The sequence below is a fragment of the Pleurodeles waltl genome, chromosome 4_1, assembly GCF_031143425.1.
Source record: "Pleurodeles waltl isolate 20211129_DDA chromosome 4_1, aPleWal1.hap1.20221129, whole genome shotgun sequence".
NCBI lineage: Eukaryota > Metazoa > Chordata > Amphibia > Caudata > Salamandridae > Pleurodeles > Pleurodeles waltl.
In genome coordinates, this window is record NC_090442.1 from 369,805,001 (window position 1) to 369,830,521 (window position 25,521).

Below are 25,521 nucleotides of genomic sequence, written 5' to 3' on the forward strand. Positions count from 1 at the left end.
GTCAGGAAGGCTGTTTGGGGCTGTTTTCCCCATCGGACAAGGAAGCAGCCTTGCGGCTGCTTCCTGCTCCAATGGAGGAAACAAAACATTGACTTCAACGCACCTCGCAGTGCGCTGACGTCACAAAGGGGCAGGTGGATGGTATCGCACCCCAGGATTTTTGAAACCCCTCCCTGGTGTCGGCCACTGGTCATGACTCGCACCAGAGAGGTAGTGTGGGCGTCGGGGACGCCCGCACTGTAGGGGTTAATCATGGTGAATACTGAATACGTGCTTCCTTTATTTCTTAATTTATAGCATCTTACCATCATGAGGTGTTTTGGGAGTTGCAGTCCTATTTCTTCCACTTCTTTCTGGATGCCATTCAGAGGGATACATAAACTTAATCCCAGTCACAATACAGGCTCAACGCTAATACCCAGAATAGTTAAAAAAACTGGGACTTGAGATAAACACTGTTCTCTTTTCACCCTCTGAACCCGTAATCCATTCCCATTTGGCTGCAACACCTTGTATCATGGCTTATTACAGTCACATGCCTAAAAGTGCACCATTTACATTCATTTTCAGACAAAAAGCTGCCTGGCCCCTTTTTACTGATATTTAACACCAGTCATGGGGCAACATCGATATGGTTCAACCTACGTAGGTCACAAGTGCTGCGATGATTCAATGAACGTATTAGAAGTCTGTGCCCCTTCAAGCATTTCCAGTCCTCAAGTGTTAGTACACAATGCGCAAGATTAATGTGCATAAAGATAGAAGCAGTGCTGAAATTTATCTTGTTGAATTTGCTAATAATCTGTCTCATTTCAGTTAACTAAGTTCGATCGGAGAGCAAGGATTTATCACGTGCCACCTTGGCCTTTTTGCCTGTGCAGCTTCCCAAATTACCCCTCTGAAAAATGGTCTGCCAATGTCTCTATCCTCCCTCTGTCCAATAACTTCATCAGAAGAAAATAATTTATTTGTAAAGCTGACCGAAGCCAAGCAGAATAACAAGTATATTGTGTAAACTCAGAGAATATGAGGCACCATGGATCTACCAGAGCCAGATCTCGCTTTATTGTACTCAAGAGAGTGGGTGTTTTAGGCTTAAGGTGCCTCTTAACTTCATTAGAGGTGTCGAAAGATAAATTGTGTATACAATTAAAATCACCCCTGAACAGTAATGGTCCCTCCACCTAAAATAGATGTATTCCAAGGCTTCTGTTTCATCCATTATGAGACTATAATAACTTTAAAAAATGTAAAAGCTTCTCAGCTAATCTTGCCTTTATCCAAACCCATCTCCTGTTGCTGTCCCGTAAGACCTGCTTTATCTCCCAATCTACCGTATTTGAGAATAATACTCCCACTCCTCGCATCGCCACCCTCGCCGAGGCAAAGAAAGCTTGTGAATATTTTGCAGGAATAGAGACTTTAGGGGAATCACTCTTAAAATGAGTTTCATGTAAGAAAATTTTGTCAGGATTAAAAGAAGCTAGCCATTTTAGCAAGGCATCACACTTTTGTTTGTTCAAAAGGCCATTCCCATTAGAAGTGATGATTTTTATATGCTGTATTATTATCAACCTCATGGGTTAAGCTTCACTGCTTTTGGACCCTCCAATGCATCATTGCTTTGACTGCTGTCGCCCTCAAATACCAGGGAACACTCAAAACTGCTGCCTAAGAGCGTACAAATATTTTTACCCTAAGACAAAACCTTCCTGGAAATGTGATACTCTTTCCCACGCCGCTCATTTTTATCTGCCCTCAATGCACCCCAGATTCCACCCGCCAAACCCCCTACAATTCTGTCCTAGCCCTACCCCTCCCTCAAGGCTGGTGATTACCCACGATCCTCCCTTGAGCCCACCCTCCAATACTGGGTGCCATGACTTAGAACTGGGTGCTCCATGTGAGACTCTCCCAGGCCTCCTTATCCTTCACCCATCTTTGACTAAAGGGCCTTGCCTTATCCACCAACGTGAAAAAATGAAATTGGCCGCCAACCAGGACTTTCAATTTACACTGCTGTACTGGAGAAGCTTACCCCCCAATAATTTTAAATTCTCTGATATACCCTGCAACTGACTTATCTGAAAACAGTCTCATATGCACATTATTGGCAATAGAGAAGGATTTTTGATGGATTTCTGCAGCCAAGATCTGTTCCTTTATGCGAAAGTTAGAGAAGTTCACCAAGATTGTCTGAGGATATCTTACTTTGGCTAGTCAGTGGGCAGGAACCCTATGTGCTCTCATAATTCATAGGTCTGAAGCTAGACCAGGTAAAATTAACTTCTTGATCAGGTAGTTCATTAACTGTGGAACATTCTGTACATCTCCTTGTCTCTCACTGCCCTCTGTGATGCCAATAAATCAAAGATTAGAACATCTGGAATGGTTCTCCATTTCTTCAAGCTTGTTCTCTAGTTGGCAAATATTTTTTTGCTCTGAAGAAATATCCTTGTGGTGTACTCCAGCTTTGTCCTTGAGCTCAGATATTCTTTGCTCAGTTTGGTAAATGAGTAAAGATTTCCTCCATGTTGGCTAGCCTTTGGCGGAGCATTTGAATTTCTAAGGCTTGTTTCTAAGGCTTGTTGAACTTTTATATCTCTAATCTCCTTCACTATGGTTTCCAACAATAGCTTTATAGACTCTGGTTGCTGAGGAGCAAGCTTGTGAGCAGGGCAAGCATCGCTGTCTGCCTGATCTTATGTCTGTTCAACACCCGCACCTCGGCTACGTCTTGCGCCTGAGCTTGAACAAAGGCTTGCTCTAACCCAGTCTAAGATTTGGATGGTATATTTGACAGATCAATGCTGCCATTTGTGACCCAACCCTGCTGCCTCATCTGAGCTTGAGCATGAGCTTGGGATTGACCTTAGATGGGTACTTGCTGTGACCCATCTGAAGATAGAGAATGGGTTTAAAGATATGTCATGATTTTTCCCAGCAGAAAAAGTCTGCAAGTTCCCCTCCTGCAGTTCCCTCCTGCTCTTTGTCCACAGAATCATCAAAGATGTAGTCTCAGGCATTCCAAGCCAGCAGCATTTTAGAAGACGACTTCTGAAATAAGGGATAGTCCTTGGGTCTGATGGCAGTGATCTGGGGGTTCAGTCCAGCCTTTGCCATTACAGCCTCTAGCTGATGGATCCCATTTGCTGAGGACTATCAAGCTGTTCAGGCCTAGAGGACAAGGAAGGAGGGGGTTGCTCTCCTGGTGGTTCCCGAGACTGGAGATAATTGCTGTCTTGCATCTGAGTTAAGCATGGCAAAGGCACTTTTGTTGTAACACTTCTTTCTTTGAAGCCCACTTAATGACTTTGAGGCACTCTTTTCTTTAGCCTCGAAGCTGCAAGGGTGCTAGGTGAGTGAGCTGGGAGCTTAGATCGGTGCTGCTGCATAGTATGGGGACGGACACAAGTGTGCCGCTCTCTGGGTCTCTTGGTTTGTGCTCCCACCTCACTACTCCTCACGACTGCTGCCACCTACCTTGAGATCCTTGTAATGGCATCCATTCCTCTCGAGACCTCACTAGGGCATATAGCCTCCGCTTGCAATGGGAGCCACAACTTAGTGCTGGGCCTTCCCCTCCCCCCAGGTTACGTGTGTGGAGAGCAGAAGGGCACCACCATTTTAGTGTGGAGCACAGCAGTGTGCTAATCTCACCAAGATGGTGTCCCGGGGTATAGGGTCCCCAGGACACTTGATCTCTTGCTGGGCAAGCATTCTGTCAATCGTTGTAGGCAGGTTCAAATGGGCAATCTTCAAATCTGCATAACATCTGTGCTGTCGTCCTGATTTTCTTGATCTTGGCCTTATATTATTTCTGATGATGAGTCACCAGGAGCATTCTCAAAAGGCCTCCTGACCTCTAAAGGATGCACTCGTTTTGGTTGGCTTAAGTTGTCTAGGAAGACAAATGGGAGGCAGGTCTATGTGTTAGTTACATCTACCACTGCAAGGGTGGACATAACTTGAAACTCAGGAAGAGCTTGGCATAGCTCCCAGGCCATCCTGCTCAAGAAAACCATCTCCCCACTCCCTAGTCTTTTGTCTACTAGCTAAGACCAATCCATATTTCACCACAGGGAAGCCATCCAGCTTCCAGGTGACAGCCTAATGTTTACAAGTTTTAGGCAGAATAATTGTAACTTTTTAAAAGTCCATTTTGCTCAGTAGGTAGACTTTGATTTTGAATACCTATTAAAATGAGTCCATAAATTATTTCTCGAGCTTCTACCAATCCAAATTTAGTATGTCATAAATTTAAGAATGCAGTCCAATGTTTCCCTATGGAAGCAGCCAGTCTTGGTACAATGAAAATAGCTTTTGGGGATATCTCACTCTAAGGAAATTTTCAACATTAAGGGGGTCATTACGAGGGTCATGGTGGCGGTCTGACCCCCACATTATGACTCTGGTGGTTGCACCACAGTTGCACCGCCAGTTTTCCTCCACAGGAGGGACTGGCGGTGTTGGCAGTCCTAATCCTTTGCAGACAGTCAACAGCGTGACGGGTGCTAGTGCAGCCTACACACTGCAGCATTGCTGCCGGCTCAATTATGAGCCAGCATCAATGTTGTAGGCTGTTTCCAGCTGGGTCGCTGGCCCAGTGGGTAACTCCTAATGGGGCCCGTGGGAAGGTGGCTGCACTGGCAGCAACCTGACTGCGAGAGTTTGGTGGATGGCCTTTTCCAGCTGCCAAACTCATAGTGACCCCCTAAGTTCTAAATATCCTACCTTTAAACATCATGCACCATGCCTTTATGGGCAATAAGGTCAACTTATTTAAAAATAAATATTTAAAAAGAAGGCTGTCAAAAGAGGTTATTTTGTCAGGTCGAAGTCGCAGTTTAAAACTGGCACAGGTCTGTTAACTGTGTGCAGCTACCAGGCTGCATCCGATGGTAGATTTTCATTTGCAGCTCGTACACATCACCACACGTGTGCACATGTGTTCATGTGTAACCAGCCCAGTGCCCCTTACTCCAGCTGTGTTGCAGTAGCCTTATTTTAAAAGGAGGACACTGGTGGCAAACACATGCAGCCTATTTACCAACATATAGCCTCAGGGAGCGAGACTCACCCACAAAAAAACAAAATATCCTGGTGGGCTAAATGGTAGGAACCCATTTGACACAAACTTATGTCCCATTTTTCTGACCTACAGGGAGATTGATGAAGGTGTCCAAAGCTTGAAGGTCAGCCGCAAAACAGTAGTTGGATTGCACTGCTTCCAGAAGTAGAATCTCAGTCTCCGACTTAGTCGCACAAATAAAGGTCTCTTCCAGTCAGTGGCTTGTCTTCCAACTGAGATGTATTTGGGTATCACAGTCATACTTCTGGAAATGCAGCTAGTACAGTTTAAAATGTGTGGCAGAGAAAAACGGAAATGTTGAACAGTAGGCATGAAAGGTATGACTGCAGTAGTACAAGATACCATTTGTGAATATGAAACCGATAACCCAGTCCATATTTGTTGATAGCTTGGATTAGCAGCATCATTGTCATAACTCATTGTGGCTTTTTTTCTTGTTTAGATTCATCAGGACAGGTAGGATGTGTTGCCTTTATTCATAAAATTGATCCTATTGTCTCAGCTTTAAATCAGTTTCAGGAGTCTGAAATCTGTTCTTTCGATTCTGTTCCATTTTTCCCCACCAATGTTTTGTCGTATCCATTCTTTTCTTTAAAACATGTTTTGGATGTGTGTTTTGAGTTCTGAGGGATATGTATATGTTGTAGCACAGCTTATATATCTACAGTTTATATTTTGATGTTCTTTATTTGGCTTTTTGTTTAAAGATTGCATCTGTATTGTCACTTTGAAGAAGTTCATAGAATAATACTAACCAGCTCAACAAAAGGAATGAAAAGCTGGTGCATTAACCTGACGAGTTATCTTGCACCAAATACACCATTGAGAAGGAATATAACAATGCAGTTGTGCTTCGAAAGGGCCCAGTGTTTGTCCAAAAGAATTTCATCTAAAATATATTAATTACTTCTCTTAAACTTCAGGGAAGCAATCACAACAAACGAGGTCAATCCACAATTGTTGGAGAAACAATGCACGCCAACAAATATTACTTACCTGGTGTGTAACCCCAGGGCTCATAGTATGATGGGAAGACGCCCAGATGGCAGCCTCTGACAAACTCATCATAATCCATCGGCAATAAGGGACTGGTAGAGGACAGGAACTCTGGATGAAGGATCACCTGAAAAATCCACGTACACATTAGAACAAGCAATTTCTTTGTTGGTAGACTGTAGTTTACAGAAAAAATACATTTGGATGATATGTTTATTTTTATTGGTAAAACACGCCCAGGTGCGTTTTGCTAACATGAATGCTGGAAAAAACACCAATTCAAACGATATTAAAGTCCAATGTATTTGCCTCAACCAATATTGAACTGAAATAGTTTGGCTTATTTGTGAAGTATATTTTAATTTATTGCGTGTAAAATTGGAGCTTGTATAAGCACACCATAAAGACAGCAAATGAAGTTCAAATATTTTCGATGATGTTGAAAAGCAGAAGAAACCTAGAGCCCGATTCCTAAAAGGATATTTGACGCATAAATTCAAGTCTGCTCAATAAATCGCCCTTTGTGTCCATGAACAAAATTCAATGTTCGAAGGATGTAAAATGCACTTGTACCACTACTAAGAGTGTAAATTTCCCGTTTAATAAATGCGACTGTGCAAAAAAAGTGAAGATATCACAAAAATTATCCCATAAAATGCAGAATTTGATTTACCTAGGAGTCGCTAAGCAAGGGAAGTTAAGAGAAAAGGCTGACGACAAGAAGACCACATACAATGTGGCCATTCGCCAAAACAGGATCGACTATGTTTTTTCAGTTTTCATACGCCCGAAATGGCTCCTGTGTCAAGCAGACTGAAAGCAGCAAACTTCATTATAAATATTACAATATCTCCACGAAATATCTGTCAGAATTTACTATCCATATTAAAATACCATCAACCCATTTGTAGAGGTTTACTTATGTCCAACGTGAGTATATGTTCTATTTTGTCACATTTTATAGCACTCTGAATCCAGCTAATGCTTGTCGTCACCCTATTTTGTTTATGCCTATGTTTCACTCAAACGCAGTGTAAAGCGATGGGGCAAAGAGCATTTCGAATGACAAAAGTGGAACACTGAATCATTGCTCTAAGTTTACCTTCGCATTTCTCACTATTTAATGCGTGAAGACCGAGTCAAGGGGCAAGATGGCAGCGAAGACACACTTTTTCAAAACGCTTCTTTGCATGGCCCAGCGGACAGTGATCCAGTCAGGCCAAAATGCTGCCATGGTGTGAGTGTTAGTATTTTAAGTCAAAATACTGTACCTTGTCAACTATGTTCACTAGCACCTCTTCATATTTTTGGTCCACCGCTTCCTTCAGTGGCCTTTTAATTGAACTCGAATGCATTTGTCGGGGACTATCCTTTTTAGCCAAATATAACATGTCTTACAAGGGTCTACCAGCGATTGCCTGTTCCATGTGTGTTCATTACTAGGCACTGGGATTGCGAACAACCATTTGAAAACAAGGGCTATGGAACTTTAAACTAAGAATACAAAGTTAGGAAAAATAAGGAAGTTCCATCCTACAGGTAGCAAGCAACCTTTACCAATTTCTTTACAGCTACTCAATGCATAGTTTAAAGCTGTCCCAGCTGCCACTGTGGCACCTTGCCAATGTTCCATGTAACATGCCTTGCCATTTTCTGGTGATTGATGTCACACTAAGAGTTGAAAAAGGCAGATGGGAAGGCAGGCCAAACACCTCCTGCCTCCCAATTCACAATTTCCTTCTATGCTCCAGGATGTGCAGCATGGATTAAAAACAAGCATTTGCAATTCAATAGGTCTCGCATTTTCTTGAGTTAGAGCTACTGGCATTGTAAATTCATAAACTGACTTTTCTTGCCACATAAATTGGTCAACCCTGCCTTATAATTTCGTCTTTTCTTGCCATATAATTCCAGTGGCCCTGCATAAAACCAAAGCACTTCCATGTAACTTCTTCCTCTATCCACAGCAAAAAATGAAAATGTTGCTATTTAGCAGTGTTTAATTGGGCAAAGCTTAATTGAAGCACGCTAATGTTGTGTTTACTGAAGGAAAATATGCACTTACAAAATGCACGATTTCCACTTAAAAACTATAGTCTTATCACGGAACACATTGGCCACATGGAAAATAAATATTTTTTAAAATCTAATGCCTACATATTAATACAATTGTGTCTTTTAATATTTATGTTTGCGTGTTGTTTTACTGGTGTGTCCCATATGATATTTAGCTGCAATTTACACTGTTTAGGTGTGATTCACTCCACATGTTTTATAGCATCTGATAACATTGCTGCTGTCTACAGAGCAAGCCAGCCAGCCAGTCATTTACACTCTTTCATCTGGCCCTTTCACGAACATACGCTAATGTTTCTGCTCTCTGTTTCTTTGCTGTATTTCACAATGTTTACGAGTAAAGAGTGATTCATGTCTTGTGTTAAAAAAGTTACACATGATAACATCTTGCTATTTAAACTTTCAGCCTATCAGCTTGTTAAAGTTTGGAGCAGAAGGACATTTTCTCATGTTAGAGTTTGCATTTCTAATAAATTATTCTTTATTTTGCCCACAGTAAATCATTGAGGCAGAAAAATAACTGATGGCCCTTTAACAAAAATTGTTTGTGCCCTGCATCGAACACACCGGCTCAAAGTAAGCACTGCAAACATAATAAATGTGCCTGTGTAGAAGGCTGATTTATTTTTTCCTGATAGCGAAGCCATAAGCTTTAAGTTTTTAGCTTACGAGACCCACAATTGCCTTGTTAACATACATGAAAAGTATGTTTTTTAGGTTCAGCTGTCACTTTACACCGCACACTAACAACTGCTGCATATACTTTTACGAGTATCGAATATTAAAGCAGGCTAATTTGAAATTGCAATGAAGCACATTTTCCGTTGTTTGTGTTGCGCTTTTGTTCTGGTTTTGTTATGACTTTCCCAAGTGTCTCTTTTGGTCATACTAAATGCAGCGCTGTAAGCAAGAGATGAAGCTTGGAATTAGTATAAGGCAGTGCAGAGGGTTAATGCGGCTGCTGCAAAGAACATGTTGTAGGCAGATCACAGACTGCATTCAATCTTCAAATGTTAAAATAACTCTGGTGATTAATGTTATTTCTGGAGAGAGAACGTACTTTTCTCTAGTGGAAGCTTGGACTAATTATAAGGTAGCGCAGAAGGTTAATGTGCCTGCTGCGAGGAACATGAACTAGGAAGATCAGAACTAGCAACTCATGTAACAAGCTCACACGAAAGGTGATATTTACGGACTGCTGGCAAGCAGCGGAAATGTCAATGGAAGGACAAATGGGGATTGTTTTTGTTGAAGCTCTTTTCCCCTTTGGCGGTGTTTCTGAAAGCGATTGATACCATGGGCCAGCACAGCCCCTTCGCTCCTGATAGCTGGGGAGGATTTTGGTTTGTGTGCCATTTTTAAGCAGTACCGTAGTACCCCCATAGTGAAAAGCAAAAACACGAGCTGCTCAGAATGAAATATTCCCAAAACACAGGCTGATAGGCCCGTGCCCTTAAAACCAAGGCTGTTGTGAGAGGAAGAAAGGGCATAAAAGAGACATACCCCATTTTTACTATTTTTTGTGCTTTTAGCTTCCTTTCAGTTAGTATCAGAAATGGGTGTGAAACCAATGCTGGATTCCAGTTAGCTAAACAGTTGTGAAAAGTAGACAGAATTCTGAATTCAGCAAGGGGTAATTTGTGTAGATCCTACAAGGTTTTCCTACAGAAAATAACAGCTGAAATAAAACAGATATTGAAATTGAGGTGAAAAAACATCAATTTTCTCCACGTTTTACTCTGTAACTTTTTCCTGCGATGTCAGATTTTTGAAAGCAATATACAGTTACGTTTGCTGGCCTCTTCTGGTTGTGGGGATATATAGGGCTTGTAGGTTAATCAAGAACCCTAGGTACCCAGAGCCAATAAATAAGCTGTACCTTGCAATGGGTTTTCATTCTATACCGGGTATACAGCACTTCATTTGGTGAAATATAAAGAGTGAAAAATAGGTATCAAGAAAAGCCTTGTATTTCTAAAATGGGCACAAGATAAGGTGTTGAGAATCAGTAGTTATTTGTACATCTCTGAATTCTTGGGTCCCCATACTAGCATATGAATTACAGGGCATTTCTCAAATAGACATCTTTTTTAAACACTGTCTTACATTTGGAAGGAAAAATGTAGAGAAAGACAAGGGGCAATAACACTTGTCCTGCTATTCTGTATTCCCCCAAGTCTCCCGATACAACTAGTACCTCACTGCGTGGTTAGGCCTAATGCCCGCAACAGGAAACACAATATGGACACATCACATTTTTACATTGAAAACTGATGTGTTTTTTGGAAAATGCCTAGTTGTGGATTTTGATCTCTAGCTCAGCCGGCACCTTGGAAAACCTACCAAACCTCTGCATTCCAGGATGGGGTGACTTGTGGGGCTCTCACCAGGTTCTGTTACCCAGAATCCTTTGCAAACCTCAAAATTTGGCCAAAAAACACTTTTACCTCACATTTCAGTGACAGAAAGTTCTAGAATCTGGGAGGAGCCACACATTTCCTACCACCTAGTATTCCCTCAAGTCTTCAGATAAAAATGGTACCTCACTTGTGTGGGTAGGCCTAGTGCCCGTGACAGGAAATGCCCCAAAACACAATATGGACACATCACATTTTACCAAAGAAAACAGAGCTGTCTTTTGCAAAGTGCCTAGCTGTGGATTTTGGCCTCTCGCTCAGCCGGCACCTAAGGAAACCTACCAAAACTGTGCATTTTTTAAAACAAGACACCTAGGGGAATCCAGTTGAGGTGACTTGTGGGACTATCAGTAGGTTCTGTTACCCAGAATCCTTTGCAAACCTCAAAATGTGGCCAAAAAATCACTTTTTCCTCATATTTCGGTGACAGAAAGTTCTGGAATCTGAGAGGAGCCACAAATTTCCTTCCACCTAGCGTGTCCACAAGTCTGCCGATAAAAATGGTACCTCCCTTGTGTGGCTAGGCCTAGGGCTCGCGACAGGAAATGTCCCAAAACACAATATGGACACATCACATTTTCTCAAAGAAAACAGAGTTGTTTTACGGAAAGTGCTAAGCTATGTTTTTTGGCCTCTAGCTCAGCCGGCACCTAAGGAAACCTACTAAACCTGTGCATTTTTTAAAACTAGACACCTAGGGGAATCCAAGATGGGGTCACTTGTGGGGCTATCAGCAGGTTCTATTACCCAAAATCCTTTGCAAACCTCAAAATTTGGCCAAAAAAACACTTTTTCCTCACATTTCAGTGACAGAAAGTTCTAGATTCTGAGAGGAGCCACAAATTTCTTTCTACCCAGCATTCCCCCAAGTCTCCTGATAAAAATGGTACCTCACTTGTGTGGGTAGGCCTTGTGCCCGCAAAAAAAATGCCCCAAAACACTATCTGAACACATCAAAATTATCAAATACAAATCTACCTGTTTTTGCGGGGGCGGGGCAACTGCGTTTTTGGTCCTGGGCTTGGCAGCCATACAGGGAAACCTACTAAACCCAGACATTTCTGAAAACTAGACACCGGAGGGAGTCCAGGGAGGTGTGACTTGCGTTGATCCCCCAGTGTTTTCTTACCCAGAATCCTCAGCAAACCTCAAATTTAGCTAAATAAAAATCTCATTTTTCCCACATTTCTGTGTAGGATCACCACAGTGGGACACGCTTCCTACCACCCAACATTCCCCTCAGTCTCCCGGTAAACATGATACCTCACTTTCGTAGGTGGGCCAAGTGCATGTGACAGGGAAGAGCCAAAAACTTGTTGAAATTGAGGGGGAACTGAAGCGGGTCCAAAAGGGCAGTTTGAAAAAAAACATTTTTAGGCTGAATTTTTATCGGTATATATTAAACAATGCTGGATGGTAGGAATTTTGTGGATTCCTGCAGATTCCGGAAGGTTCCATCACAAAAATGGGGGAAAAATTTATGAAAAATGTATGATTTCCAGCAAAGTCGGAGGTTTGCAGAGCATCGTGGGTAGGAAAATGGTGCGCGGTGCATGTGAAGCACACCACCCTGGAATCAACTAGATGTTTAGTTTTCAGATGTGTCTAGGTCTTGCGGATTTTTGTACATGGCAGCGTCCCAAAGTCTAAAAAGTGCAGCCCTCACCATAACAAGTGGGACGATTTTGAGAGTTAGCAAAGCTCTCATGCCCAAATGAAAAACAAAGGGATAAGATGTTTTAGTGTGTGGGGGAAGAGCTGAAAGACTGTTACTCTCTTCAGTTGGGGTGGGGGCATAACCAAGCCCACACTGGTTGTTAGCCACAACCCCACAATTCTTTTTAAATCCCTGGCATCTAGTAGGTTTTGTGCCTCCCCGGGGAGTAAATCGGGGGTAAGTGCCCCATCCGCCCATCGGTGGGCAGAACAATTTTGGCTCCATTTATTTGGGGTGGGGGAATTGCCATACCCCCACCCTGTTTAAAAAAAAAAAAATCTTCCCTGGTCTTTGTTGGGCATTCTCTGCCCCCTTGGGGGCAGATGGGCCATCCAAAAATAGGCCAATCTCACAGTTATGTGCCCCCATGGGGAGCGACCCTTGCTCAAGGGGCTGCCCTCCCAAACAAAACACACACATACACACACATCAATCCCTGGTGCCTATGTGGTTTCTGCGCCCCAGGAGCAGATCGGCCTAATAGAAATAAGCCGATCTGCCCCCAAGGGGAGCAGAAATTTCCTAAAATAAATTTGCCCCCTCCACAGGGGAGCGACCCTTGCCTAAGGGGTCACTTCCTTGCGTGAAATTGGCGCAAAAAAAATCCCCGGAGCCTAGTGGTTTCTGCCCTCCTTGGGGGCAGATCGGCTTACTAAAAATAGGCCTATCTGCCTATATGGCCTAAAATAAATTTGCCCCCCAGGGGAATGACTCTTGCTTAAGGGGTTGCTCCCCTTGCGTGAAATTGACGCAAAAAAATTAAAATCCCCGGTGTCTAGTGGTTTGGCCTCATAAAAACAGGACGATCTGCCCCCAAGGGGAGCAGAAATGGCCTAAATACAATTTGCCCCCAGGGGAGTGACCCTTGCCTAAGGGGTCACTTCCCACATATAAAAAAATAAAATAAACAAAAAAAAATCCCTGGTGTCTAAGGGTTTCTGCCCCCCTTGTCTCTGGTCAGCTTTCTGGCCCCCTTGGGGGCAGATGGGCCTTCAAAAAATAGGCCGATCTGCCCCCAAGAGGGGCAGATATGGCCAACAGTAATGTGCCCCCATGGGGAGCGACCCTTGCCCAAGGGGCTGCCCCCCCAAACAAAATTAACACACACCAATCCCTGGTGCCTAAGTGGTTTCTGCCCCCCCCGGGGCAGATCGGCCTAATTACAATAGGCTGATCTGCCCCCAAGGGGGCAGAAATGGCCTAATACAAATCCCCCCTGCAGGGGAGAGACCCTTGCCTAAGGAGTGAAACTGCCATAAAAAATATATCCCTGGTGTCTAGTGGCCTAATAAAAACATGCCGATCTGCCCACAAGGGGGCAGAAATGGCCTAAAAACAATTCCCCCCCAGGGGAGTGACCCTTTCCTAATGGGTCGCTCCCCACATGTAAAAAGACCTAAACATATTTTACCACCCTGGGGAGCAGTCCTTGCCCAAGGGGCCGCTCCCCTTATGCATAAAATAAAAAATAAAAAAACTCCCTGGTGTCTAGTGGGCATTTCTGCTGCCTGATCGCATCACGGTCGGGGAGAAGAAATGCTGAGAGAGACATGAAAGGAAAGGAAAGGCCTTTCCTTTCCCATCATGCCTCTCTCGCCCCCTCCACATGATTGGAGGAGGAATGCTTTTGCAGTTCGGTGGAGGCAGCCTCTGATGAGGTCAGCGCTCTATTACGCGCCGATGTCAGCAGACGCCACGGGAGGTGGGGAGATGGGGGTGGAAGGGGAATCGTCCTCCATCCCTGCCCAGGGTAGGGGGGTGCCAGGCCCTCAGGGGGAGCGCTAGCAAGACGTAACGGTTACATCCTCGGCACCGAAGATGTTACCGTTATGTCCAGGGCACCTGAGGGGTTGAAAAGTACGAGATGTACTAGTGTGTTTTACATGTCCTGATAGTGAAATACTGCCAAATATGTTTTTCACTATTTCAAGGCCTATCCCTCCCATAGTTTAACACTGGAATTGCCTTGAAATATCTCTCAAGTGTGATTTTGCATTGGGAGCAGATAGAAATTGGAGTTTGGGGTCTCTGAACTCACCATTTAAAAATACATATTTTAGTGAAGGTGTTTTTTAAATTGTGTGTTTGAATATGCCACTTTTAGAAAGTGGACATTTTCTTGTTTAAACATTCTGTGCCTCTGCCTGGCTGTGGAATACACATCTGGGTCAGGATGACAGTTGAGCTGGTTGTGAATTCACTCTAGACACATAAAGGGAGCTGAGGTGTGCCCTGCAAATCCTGATGGGTCGTCCTGGGCTAGAGTGGTGGGAGGAGCTGACACTGACCTGAATAGGGCTGTGCCTGTCCTCACAAAATGCAGCCTCCAAACCCCTAGAGTTTGTCTGGAACCAAGCCAGGAAAGGCAGGGTCTTGTGCACTACAAAGACTTTCCTTTGAAGTTTGCTTACTTCAAAGACAGAAATGAGCATAAGTATTGGACCCAAAACCCCAGACTTTGAGAACACTATTGTGTTTCTAAGTGCTTTTAATGGGATTTAATGTTTCAAAAGCCATATCATAGCTTGTGTATGTTGGATTTTTGTTATTTTGGTGTTGTAGTTAGATACATTTTGGCTATTTTTCTAAACAGGTGTGGTGTCCATTTGTAGTATTTTCATTGTGTTACTCTGTGTGAGTACAAATGCTCAACACATTGCCTCTGATATCAGTCTGACTGCTTGTGCCAAGCTACCAAGGGGGTGAGCAGGCGTTATCCTAGGAGTGTGGGTCCCTTACCCTGACTAGAGTGAGGGTCCCTACTTGGACAGGGTGTAAACCGACTGCCAACTAGAGACCCCATTTCTAACTTCTACATTCCACGTGCTCACTGTGGATGGGGAAGAAATTTAGGGGAGACATCTATATTGCAAAGAGAACACTTTGAACCACCCCAAGCTTCAAAGGCACACTTTAGTCTAACTAGGGGGATTCTCCTTTAGCAAGGCAGAATTGCATCTATTGTGATGCAGTACCGGTGTTGCTGGACCGTGTGGTGCACACTGTCAGAGGAATCTGTGTGCAGAGGAGGATAACTGTCTGAGGAAAGTATCCACGCACCCTTCCTGTATTGTAGTTGGCCTGAGCCTACTGGCTGATGCGGTGTCATAACCCAAGGTGTGCTCTCTAAGGGCAGGTTGGCTGCCCCTGTTCTCTGCAGAAGTCTCAGGGACAGCAAATACATCCGGCAAGGGACATGCAACATCTGCTAGTAACATCTGGGGAGAGGTGCCCACTTCTGCACCTACATCGTATGCTGGACTCCACCAGGCAGCAGCGGCGTGAGCGTAGACTAGGTATTGTGTCTGGAGAGCAGAGTTACCGGGTGCGGAGCCTGTAAGCACTCCCGTACTTCAGGTGAGTGGCCCTTCATCGTGGGGATCACTGCACGCCAGGACGTCCTGTGGTGTAAGCGGGATCACTGGTTGCGGAACCACGCGTGGCCCGCTGTTGTTGATTCAGTCGCATGCTGTGCTCCATTCACAGGTTGGGACCCTCAGAGGTGGGGGTGCAACCGGAGTTGTGCTATACACTGCTTCGTATGTTAAGACTGAACATGTACCAAAGTGTGTGACCGGGGAGTCTGTTGTGAGTAAAGTCATTGTGCACCAGACATTGTGCCTCATTCCAGGGCGGTGTGGAAACAAAATTCTTTGTGTGACCAAAAGATCTAGTCTGACGCAAGTCATAAGGTTCATACCACATTGTAAACGGGTGAGTGAGAGGATGGACAATGTATATCTGACTAAGATGATGGTGCAACTTTTTCCTTCGTGGATGCTGTGTGAAAAAATGGTATGTACAATCAGACTTGGCTATTATCTTTAGTTATATCAGCCACTATCATGGTTCAGGCTCTAAGACCATTACTGTTTATTGCAGATTTGACCTATAGAATAAGGTTAGTTCCAAACACTTATCAAGGACTTTGCATGGATTTTTGATTCCACTAATCTGTTGTTTTCTGGATTGAATTTCATAATTAGATTATGGAAAAGGTTGTTTTGTGGTTGCATGTTTTGCTTTCGTACAAACTGCACTTTCCCTCACATGTTTGGGTTGCTTGTTTTGGGATTACATTTGTTTGGTTTTGAATCACACATTATGCACCATTAAGTTCTCTGATTTGGTGAAGGATACAGGGTGTTCTTGCTTTTATTAATTTCTATTTGGAGATTTTATATATTGGAAGACTTTTGGGAATAATTAATGGATTGAATTGGATAAGTGAAGATAAATTCATGTATGATATTGTCAGTTGTAATTATTTTGAGGTTTCTTTATTGTGATTTATCAGCCTTGTAAAAGTCCGTCTGTGGACGAAACACGTGTCGGCTGAAGCAGTGCTACAAAGGGATTGTAGTGCACATTGTTTTTGTCTAAAGGAATTTTTTTTTTTTTGATCATTTGAAAATTGTGTGTTTGATACATTACATATGTCATGTTCGTCTTGTGTTTAGTGTGCATATGTATTATGTCTTTGTATATGTGTAATTAACTCATTGTACATAAAAATTTCTTTGTATGATTACATTAAATATTTTTAATTGTGCAGCATAGTAACAATAAGGAACACCCTTTTCCTGCTATTGGATACACTTTTTTTCATGAATGTATAATTTACTGATTTTCTTGCATGGATTGAATTTAATATGTGTTAACAGTGTTTGAGTAGTACTTGGTGTGCTCCGCTATTTCGGTAGTTATATGAAAGTTATCAAGCACTAGACGTTGTGCCTCATTCCAGAGAGGTGCGGGATTCACATTTTTCATGGGAGCATCTGGGAATGTCTGGTGCAGTTCAAGTTATCACACACCAGACTAGTGCCTCCTCCTGAGGAGGTACGACATTGGATTGGTGTTAGAAATGGGGTTTTTGGATGGCAGTCAGGTTACCCCCTGTCCAAGCAAGGACCCTCACTCTAGTCAGGGTAAAAGAGTATCACCCTCAGCTAACCCCTGATTACCCCCTTGGTAGCTTGGCACGAGTAGTAGGCTTAACTTCAGAGTACTAGGTGTATAGTATTTGTACCAACACACACACTAACCTAATGAAAACACTACAAAATGACACAACACAGGTTTAGACAAATAGAGAATATTTATCTAAACAAAACAAGACCAAAATGACAAATATCCACAATACACAAGTCAAATTATCAATTAAAAAGCAAAAAGAGTCTTCATGTAGTTTTAAACACACACTAACACTGTTAGCGTGAAAATGTACCTTGGGTGCATCAAAAATAACACTGCACGGGCGAGTGTGCGTCAAAAAGGGCATGAGCGAGACCTTGCGTAGTTTCTCCTTTCGTCAGGTAGGGGCTCATCGTTTCTTCTCTCTGCAGGAGAGTGAGGCGTCGATCCGGTCAGCACTCTCGGGTCCGGGCAGGCCTAGCGTTGTTTTTACACGCCCCTTGGTACTTGCGTCGGAAATCCAGCCACCACGATGATCCGAAAACCACCCAGCGCAGTTTGCGATCTCACCAGCCTCCGCCAGCGATGTCGAGCGTTGTTTCTCCAGCTCTGTGCTTCGATTCTTCGGTCATGTTGCAGGCGAGCATTGATTTTCAGCCGCGAAGCCTGCGTCGTGTCAATTTTTCAGCCGCAGATCGGAGTCACGTTGATCTTTTCCCTTCTCCTTTCAGGGTCCCGGGAACTGGATGGGCACCACAGGGCAGAGTAGGAGTCTCTCCAGAGACTCCAGGTGCTGGCAGAGAGAAGTCTTTGCAGTCCCTGATACTTCAAACAACAGGAGGCAAACTCTAATTCAAGCCCTTGCAGATCTTCACAAGATGGAAGGCACACAAAGTCCAGTCTTTGCCCTCTTACTCTGACAGAAGCAGCAACTACAGGATAGCTCCACAAAGCACAGTCACAGGCAGGGCAGCTCTTCTTCCTAAGCTCTTCAGCTCTTCTCCAGGTAGGGGTTCCTCTTGGTTTCCAGAAGTGTTCTAAAGTCTGTGGTTTTGGGTGCCCTTCTCATACCCAATTTCTCCTTTGAAGTAGGCCTACTTCAAAGTTAAGTCTCTCTTGAATGTGAAATCCTGCCTTGCCCGGGCCAGGCCCCAGACACTCACCAGGGGATTGGAGACTGCATTGTGTGAGGACAGGCACAGCCCTTTCAGGTGTGAGTGACCACTCCTCCCCTCCCTCCTAGCACTGATGGCTCATCAGGAAATGCAGACTAAACCCCAGCTCCCTTTGTGTCACTGTCTAGTGTGAGGTTCAACCAGCCCAACTGTCAAACTGACTCAGACAGGGAATCCACAAACAGGCACAGTCACAGAAATGGAATAAGCACGAAAATGCTCACTTTCTAAAAGTGGTATTTTCAAACACACAATCTTAAAATCAACTTTACCAAAAGATGTATTTTTAAATTGTGAACTCAGAGACCCCAAACTTCACATGTCCATCCACTCCCAAAGGGAATCTAGACTTTAATCAGATTTAAAGGTGGCCCCCGTGCTAACTTATGAGAGGGACAGGCCTTGCAACAGTGAAAAATGAATTTAGCAATATTTCACTGTCAGGGCATATAAAACACATTACTATATGTCCTACCTTAACCATACACTGCACCCTGCCCTTGGGGCTACCTAGGGCCTACCTTAGGGGTGCCTTACACGTAAGAAAAAGGAAGGTTTAGACCTGGCAAGCGGGTAAACTTGCCAAGTCGAATTTACAGTTAAAAACCGCACACACAAACACTGCAGTGGCAGGTCTGAGACATGATGAGAGAGCTACTGTGGGTGGCACAACCAGTGCTGCAGGCCCACTAGTAGCATTTGATTTACAGGCCCTGGGCACCTCTAGTGCACTGTACTAGGGACTTACTAATAAATCAAATATGCCAATCATGGATAAGCCAATTACATACACATTTTGTATAGGAGCACTTGTACTTTAGCACTGATTAGCAGTAGTAAAGTGCACAGAGTAACAAAAGCCGTAAAATCAGAGTCCAGCACACATCAACAACCTGGGAAACAGAGGCAAAATATTAAGGGCGACCAGGCCATGGATGAAAAGTCTAACAATTGCGTATTGTCGTTCAATGATGCGATTCAGGTCATCGGGTGCCTAAAGCTGTGCCTCATTTTTGCAGAGGTACAGCACCCAGCACTTTTCATGTAGGAACGTAACTGTCTGGTGCAACTCAAATCTACGTGCACCAGACTCGGTCCCTCCTTGTAAAGGGGGTGCAGACCTAGTAACTTGTTGTGTGTAACCAAAATTGTCGTGGGCGAATCAAGTCAACACGCCCGACAGTGCACCTCAGTTCTGGAGGTACCAAAATTGGTAACAGTTTTGTAACGCTGACTGCCTGGCGGGGCTGGGAACCACAGAGGCTAACAGGCCCCAGTGACTCTCCCCCTGTGTGTTGCAGACCTCTGAGTGAACCTCCTACTTGGACTCCAACCGTCTCCTGGCTAATTGTTGCCAGATCGTCTGTTGTCTTTTCTTCTCCCCCCCATTTTAACACAGGGATCCAGCGTATTGTGACTTGGGCTGCGAACAGCATAGTATCCGGGGGGAGGTTAACTTAATCTGTTGTTTGTGGTGTGGCAGTATAGCTAAAGCTGACTGGTGGGTGAAGGGCAGTTGGGGATCCAGGGTGCCTGCAAACATAGTCGCATGCATTAGCCAGATATCAGGGCACGGTATTAGGGTGCCGGGACTGCATACGTATGAGGGTGTGCTTGCACGAGCTGACTGATAGCCGTAGCACTGCCTGGCGGTGCAGAGTGGATGTGCGGGAGTGAGTGTGGGTGAATGCGAGGCCAGCACCGTACTGTTGCTGGCAACATTCTTCTGCCAGGGAATTCCTGAGGTTGTCATTATGATTTATTAGTGCAGCCAAGGCCACAGTGCTATGTGGAAGTGTTACAAACCTTGTATGTACTTATTTCTGCTAGCGTTGGGAACTAGGGTGCGTCCTGAATTTAAGTGTGACATCAAAGTGGGTAAACTCTATAGTGGGTCTTGTGCTGACATGTTTGGCAGTGCATGAGTGTGCGGGAAAGGAAAGTATTGTTTTCTCACTTGTACATACTGTTGTTGTTGTTACATACAGTAGGGCTGAACATTGTGACTTCTATTGCTAAACGTGATTTATGCCCAGATTGCCATGACACTCATGCTGTGTTGACAATGTGTGTGTTGAATACAAATTTTATACACCCACCCGGTGTGTGTGAAGTCTCATTTGTGACACTCAGTGTGGTTGTGGTGGGGCAGTGCTGTGCCTTTGCTTTACAAATTGCCTCTGTGATAAGCCTGACTGCTCTGCTCCAAGCTACCCAAGGGTGACCGCAGGTTATACTGACAGTGTAATCACCCATCCTTTGACAGGTATGGCAAGATTCTGCCTGGCATGGGCCTTGCCACAACCAACCACAATGTTTGACGGTCCTTAATGGGACTTTAAAGAAGCTGCAACAGCCTTAAACCATTATTGTTAGACATGACAGCCTTAGGGTGGTCACCCCTTAACATTTTGCCTGCCTCCCTCCACTTTTTCGATACTGTTTTTGCTGGTTTTAAGACTCTGCGCACTTTACCACTGTTAACCAGTGCTAAAGTGCATATGCACTCTCCCTTTAAACATGGTAACATTGGATCATATCCAATTGGACTATTTAATTTACTTATAAGTCCCTAGTAGAGTGCACTATATGTGCACAGGGCCTGTAGATTAAATGCTACTAGTAGCCCTGCAGCACTGATTATGCACCCACTTAAGTAGCCCCATAACCTTGTCTCAGGCCTGCCATTGCAAGGCCTGTGGGTGCACTTTCACTGCCAATTCGACTTGGCATTTAAAAGTACTTGCCAAGCCTAAAACTCCCCTTTTTTCTACATATAAGACATGCCTAAGGTATGCCCTAGGTAATCCATAGGGCAGAGTGCTGTGTAGGCTAAAGGCAGGACATGTACCTGGGTAGTTACTTGTCCTGGTAGTGTAAAACTCCTAAATTCCTTTTTACACTGCTGTGAGGCCGGCTCCCTTCATAGGATAACATTGGGGCTGCCCTCATACATTGTTTGAGTGGTAGCTGCTGATCTGAAAGGAGTAGGAAGGTCATATTTAGTATGGCCAGAATGGTGATACAAAATCCTGCTGACTGGTGAAGTTGGATTTAATATTACTATTTTAGAAATGCCACTTTTAGAAAGTGAGCATTTCTCTGCACTTAAATCTTTCTGTGCCTTACAATCCACGTCTGGGTTTAGTTGACAGCTACTTGTGCATTCACTCAGACACACCCCAAGCACAGGATACTCAGCCTCACTTGCATACATCTACATTTTGAATGGGTCTTCCTGAGCTGGGAGGGTGGAGGGCCTGACACTTGCATGTCAAAGGACAGTAGCCTGCCCTCACACAAAGGACTGCCACACCCCCTACTGGGACCCTGGCAGACAGGATTGAACTGAAAGGGGACCTTGTGCACTTCTAAGCCACTCTTTGAAGTCTCCCCCACTTCAAAGGCACATTTGGGTATTTGAACAGGGCCTCTGCCCCTACCAAGTCGGACACTTCCTGGAGAAGAAACCTGAACCATAACCTGCATCCTGGCAAGAAGAATTGCCTGGCTGCCCAAAAGACTCACTTGTCTGCTTTCTGTGAAGGACTGCTGCCTTGCTGTTGCCCTGCTGCCTTGCTGCTCTGGCTGTGGTGAAGAAGTGCTCTCCAAGGGCTTGGATAGACCTTGTCTCCTTTTCCCTGAAGTCTCAGGACCAAAAAGACTTCATCTCTACTAGAAGGACTCCTTGTGCGGCGAAATTCGACGCACAGCCTGCCAGAAATGATGCACAGTCTGCACCGCGGTAAAAATTTCACTGCACGCTGAACCGGAACGATGCAGCCTGACTTCGCAACAAGAAGATCGACGCAGCTCCAGCGTAAAGACTGGAAATTTGACGCACAGCCCACCGGATCGACGCACAGCCAAGCCGGAACGATGCAGCCCAACTTCCAGAGAGGAATCGAAGCAGCACCTGCCGTGCAATAGAAAATTCGGCGCAATGCCCACCAAATCGATGCAGCTCCTGTAACTTCGTCCTGTCAGCACAGAAAATCCACGCATCGTCCCCGGGGCACCTGAAAACCCCGCAACCTGGAGAGGATCCACAACTGAGCTCCGGAAGTCAACACACAGCCGTCCCTGCGTGAAAACTAAACGACAAATCGCTGTGTGCGGCTTGAGAAATCGACTCATACCCCGTTTGTTTCCAAGCATCTCCTCCTCTGCAGTTCTTTGCAGAGACTTTTCAAGCGAACCAGGTACTTTGTGCTTGAAAGAGACTTTGTTTGTTTTTAAAAGACTTAAGACACTTTGGGGGTCATTCCAACCCTGGCGGTCAATGACCGCCGGGTTGGAGGACCGCAGGAGCACCGCCGACAGGCCGGCGGTGCTCCCAAGGGCATTCCGACCGCGGCGGTAAAGCCGCGGTCGGACCGGCAACACTGGCGGTCTCCCGCCAGTGTACCGCCGCCCTTTGGAATCCTCCAAGGCGGCGCAGCTAGAGGGGATTCCGACCCCCCCTACCGCCATCCAGTTCCCGGCGGTCCGCCCGCCGGGAACCGGATGGCGGTAGGGGGGGTCGCGCCGCCCGCCAGACTTAGAATGACCCCCTCAACTAATCCTTATTGTATTTTAATCATTTTGACCCACATCTTCTCAGAAAAATATGATATATTTTTCTAAACTCTGTGTGTTGTATTTACGTGGTGTTATATGGTGTCATTGTATGATTTATTGCACACATACTTTACACATTGCCTTCTAAGTTAAGCCTGACTGCTCAGTGCCAAGCTGCCAGAGGGTGGGCACAGGAAAATTTGGATTGTGTGTGACTTACCCTGACTAGAGTGAGGGTCCTTGCTTGGACAGGGGGTAACCTGACTGCCAACCAAAGACCCCATTTCTAACATTGGTGATCAGCGGTGAGGATAGGACTTGTATTAGTGCAGTGGCACACACTCACTAAGTATTTCACTACCTACCCACAGTTGAAGGTCAACTTGATTTTTTATCTTTTTGCAATTTCGTTTTTCCTGACAATTTTCTAACCAAAATTCTCACTCAACATGACTCAGACTGGGTCTCAAGCTGGAGATTTTGACCTAGCCCTGTTGGAGACCTATACTGTTAAACAGCTGAAAGGGTTCTGCAGGGATATGGGAGTACCCACCCAAGGTGCCTCCAGAAAGGAGGAATTTCAAATGGAGCTGAGGCCCTGGGCAGAAGCCCATTCAGAGGAGGATGCTCAGGAGGAGGGTCCAGAGGATGGCCCTCAGAGGATTTTTTGCCATCAGTGGATGAAGTTACTACTGCAATTGTGCCCCCTGCCAAACCAGGGAGCAGTGTCTCTGATCAAGGCCTGACCGCAGAGGAAAGGAGAGAGGAGAGAGAGTTTCAATTGCAAATGGCAAGGTTGAAAATTGAGGCTAAACAGGAGGAAAGGAGGGCAGAGAGAGAAGCCAAACAAGGTGAAGCTGAAAGACAGCCAAGCAGATTGAAGCTGAGAGAGCTGAGGCTGCAGCTGAGAAGAAACCTTTGTTGGCTCATGAACTGAGTCTCAAGGAGCTGGAGATCAAGGCGAGACAGTCTGTGTCCAGCAGTGATGGTGGCAGCATACATGCAGGACCTGTTGGGGAGAAAAAGGTTTGTATACCCAAGAATGTGGTGCCAAGTTATGTGGTGGGACACACTTCTTACATTAGCTCCACATGATCAGAATGTCTATGCACCCATGAAAGCCGATTTACTGGCCAAGTTTGGGCTGACTCCTGAGAAATACCGTCAGAGGTTTAGGGACAGCACCAAACTTTCCGCACAAACTTGGGTAGATTGTTTTGACATCTCCAATAAGGCACTGAATGTATGGGTGGGGGGCAGCAAAGTAAATGATTACAAAGGGTTATGTGATTTGATTCTGAGAGAGTATTTCTTTTACAGAGTTGCACCAGCAGTTGGTAGATAGTAAGCTAACTGATCCCAGGAAGCTTGCTGAGGAGGCGGACTCTCAAAAGGGGGGGGGGGGTAACCATTCCTCTTCTAGATTTGGGAAGAAACCAGGGTTCTTTGACAGGAAATTAGGGAAGTTCGTCCCCAAATGCTTAGAGTGCTACCAGCTTGGACACTCTAAGGGTGACTCCCAGTGTTCCAAGAGAGCACAGTCCACCACTGGACAGACACCTGGGTTGGCTAGTGTAACGCTCGGGGGGGGGAGATAGTCCCAGTTAGCTTTGGGGGGCAGACAGAGGCTTCCCTAGTATCCCTGGGAGATAGAGAGATGATACCTAAAGCCCACATGCCTGCTAATACTTCAAAGTACAGGCAGTGGGTCCCCATTGATTGGCAAAGGGTGGAGGCTCTGCGTGACACAGGAGCCAGTATGACTACTGTCAAGACTCAGCTGGTGTCAGCAGAGCAGATAGTCCCTAATACATTCCACCAGGTCATAGTCGCTGACAATCGTGAGAGTCACCTACCAGTGGCTCTGGTTCCCTTTGAGTAGGGGGGTCTCTGGTACTCTGAAAGTAGCTGTGAGTCCTGCCATGGCTGTAGAATGTCTGTTAGGCAATGATCTTGAGCATACTTCTGGAAGGAGGTAGAGCTCAGATCCCACCTGGAGATGTTAGGGTTGCCTGAGTGGGTCTGCATGACCACAAGCTCTATGGCTGCCCGGGAAGGGAGTCATGGGCGTCTGGAGCCTGTAACAATGGCCCAGACAGCTGCAAAGAGGAAGGGCAAGCGGCGTGGGAAACCCACCTCAGATGTTCCCACGGTGGTGGACGGGCCCCTGAGGAGGAGGAGGCCTTTGAGCCAACTGGAGAGGACATAGCTGACCTGGGCAACCTGCCTGAACTTGCTGGCTGGCAAGTAGAGGGTGAGTCAACCAGGTCAGAATTCTGCAACGCACAGAAGGAATGCCCCACCCTTGAGGGTCTGAGGTGACAGGCCAAAGCCCAAGCAGCTGGTGAAGCCTCTGGCGATCACCATATCTACTGGGAGAATGATCTCCTTTATAGTGAGCCTAAGGTTCTGGCCATTGGGCAGCATGTATGCTGGTGGTCCCTCAGTGTTACAGACCCTTCCTACTGGGTCTGCCTCATTACATCCCCCTGGCAGGACATTTGGGCCAAGACAAGATCTTTGCCAGGCTTGTCGCCCACTTCCATTCGCCTAGGATGCGGGTAGCCTCAG

At 45.2% G+C, this 25,521-nt stretch overlaps 1 protein-coding gene across 1 annotated transcript in view; it reads right to left on the reverse strand.

The window, feature by feature from the left end:
• Positions 1–25,521, reverse strand: part of GYS2 (glycogen synthase 2) — a 498,387-nt gene that overhangs the window by 91,135 nt on the left and 381,731 nt on the right. Inside the window, exon 12 of the mRNA XM_069228538.1 lies at positions 6,089–6,215. Coding sequence (XP_069084639.1) covers positions 6,089–6,215 — 127 coding nt within the window. The remainder of the gene's footprint in view (positions 1–6,088; positions 6,216–25,521) is intronic.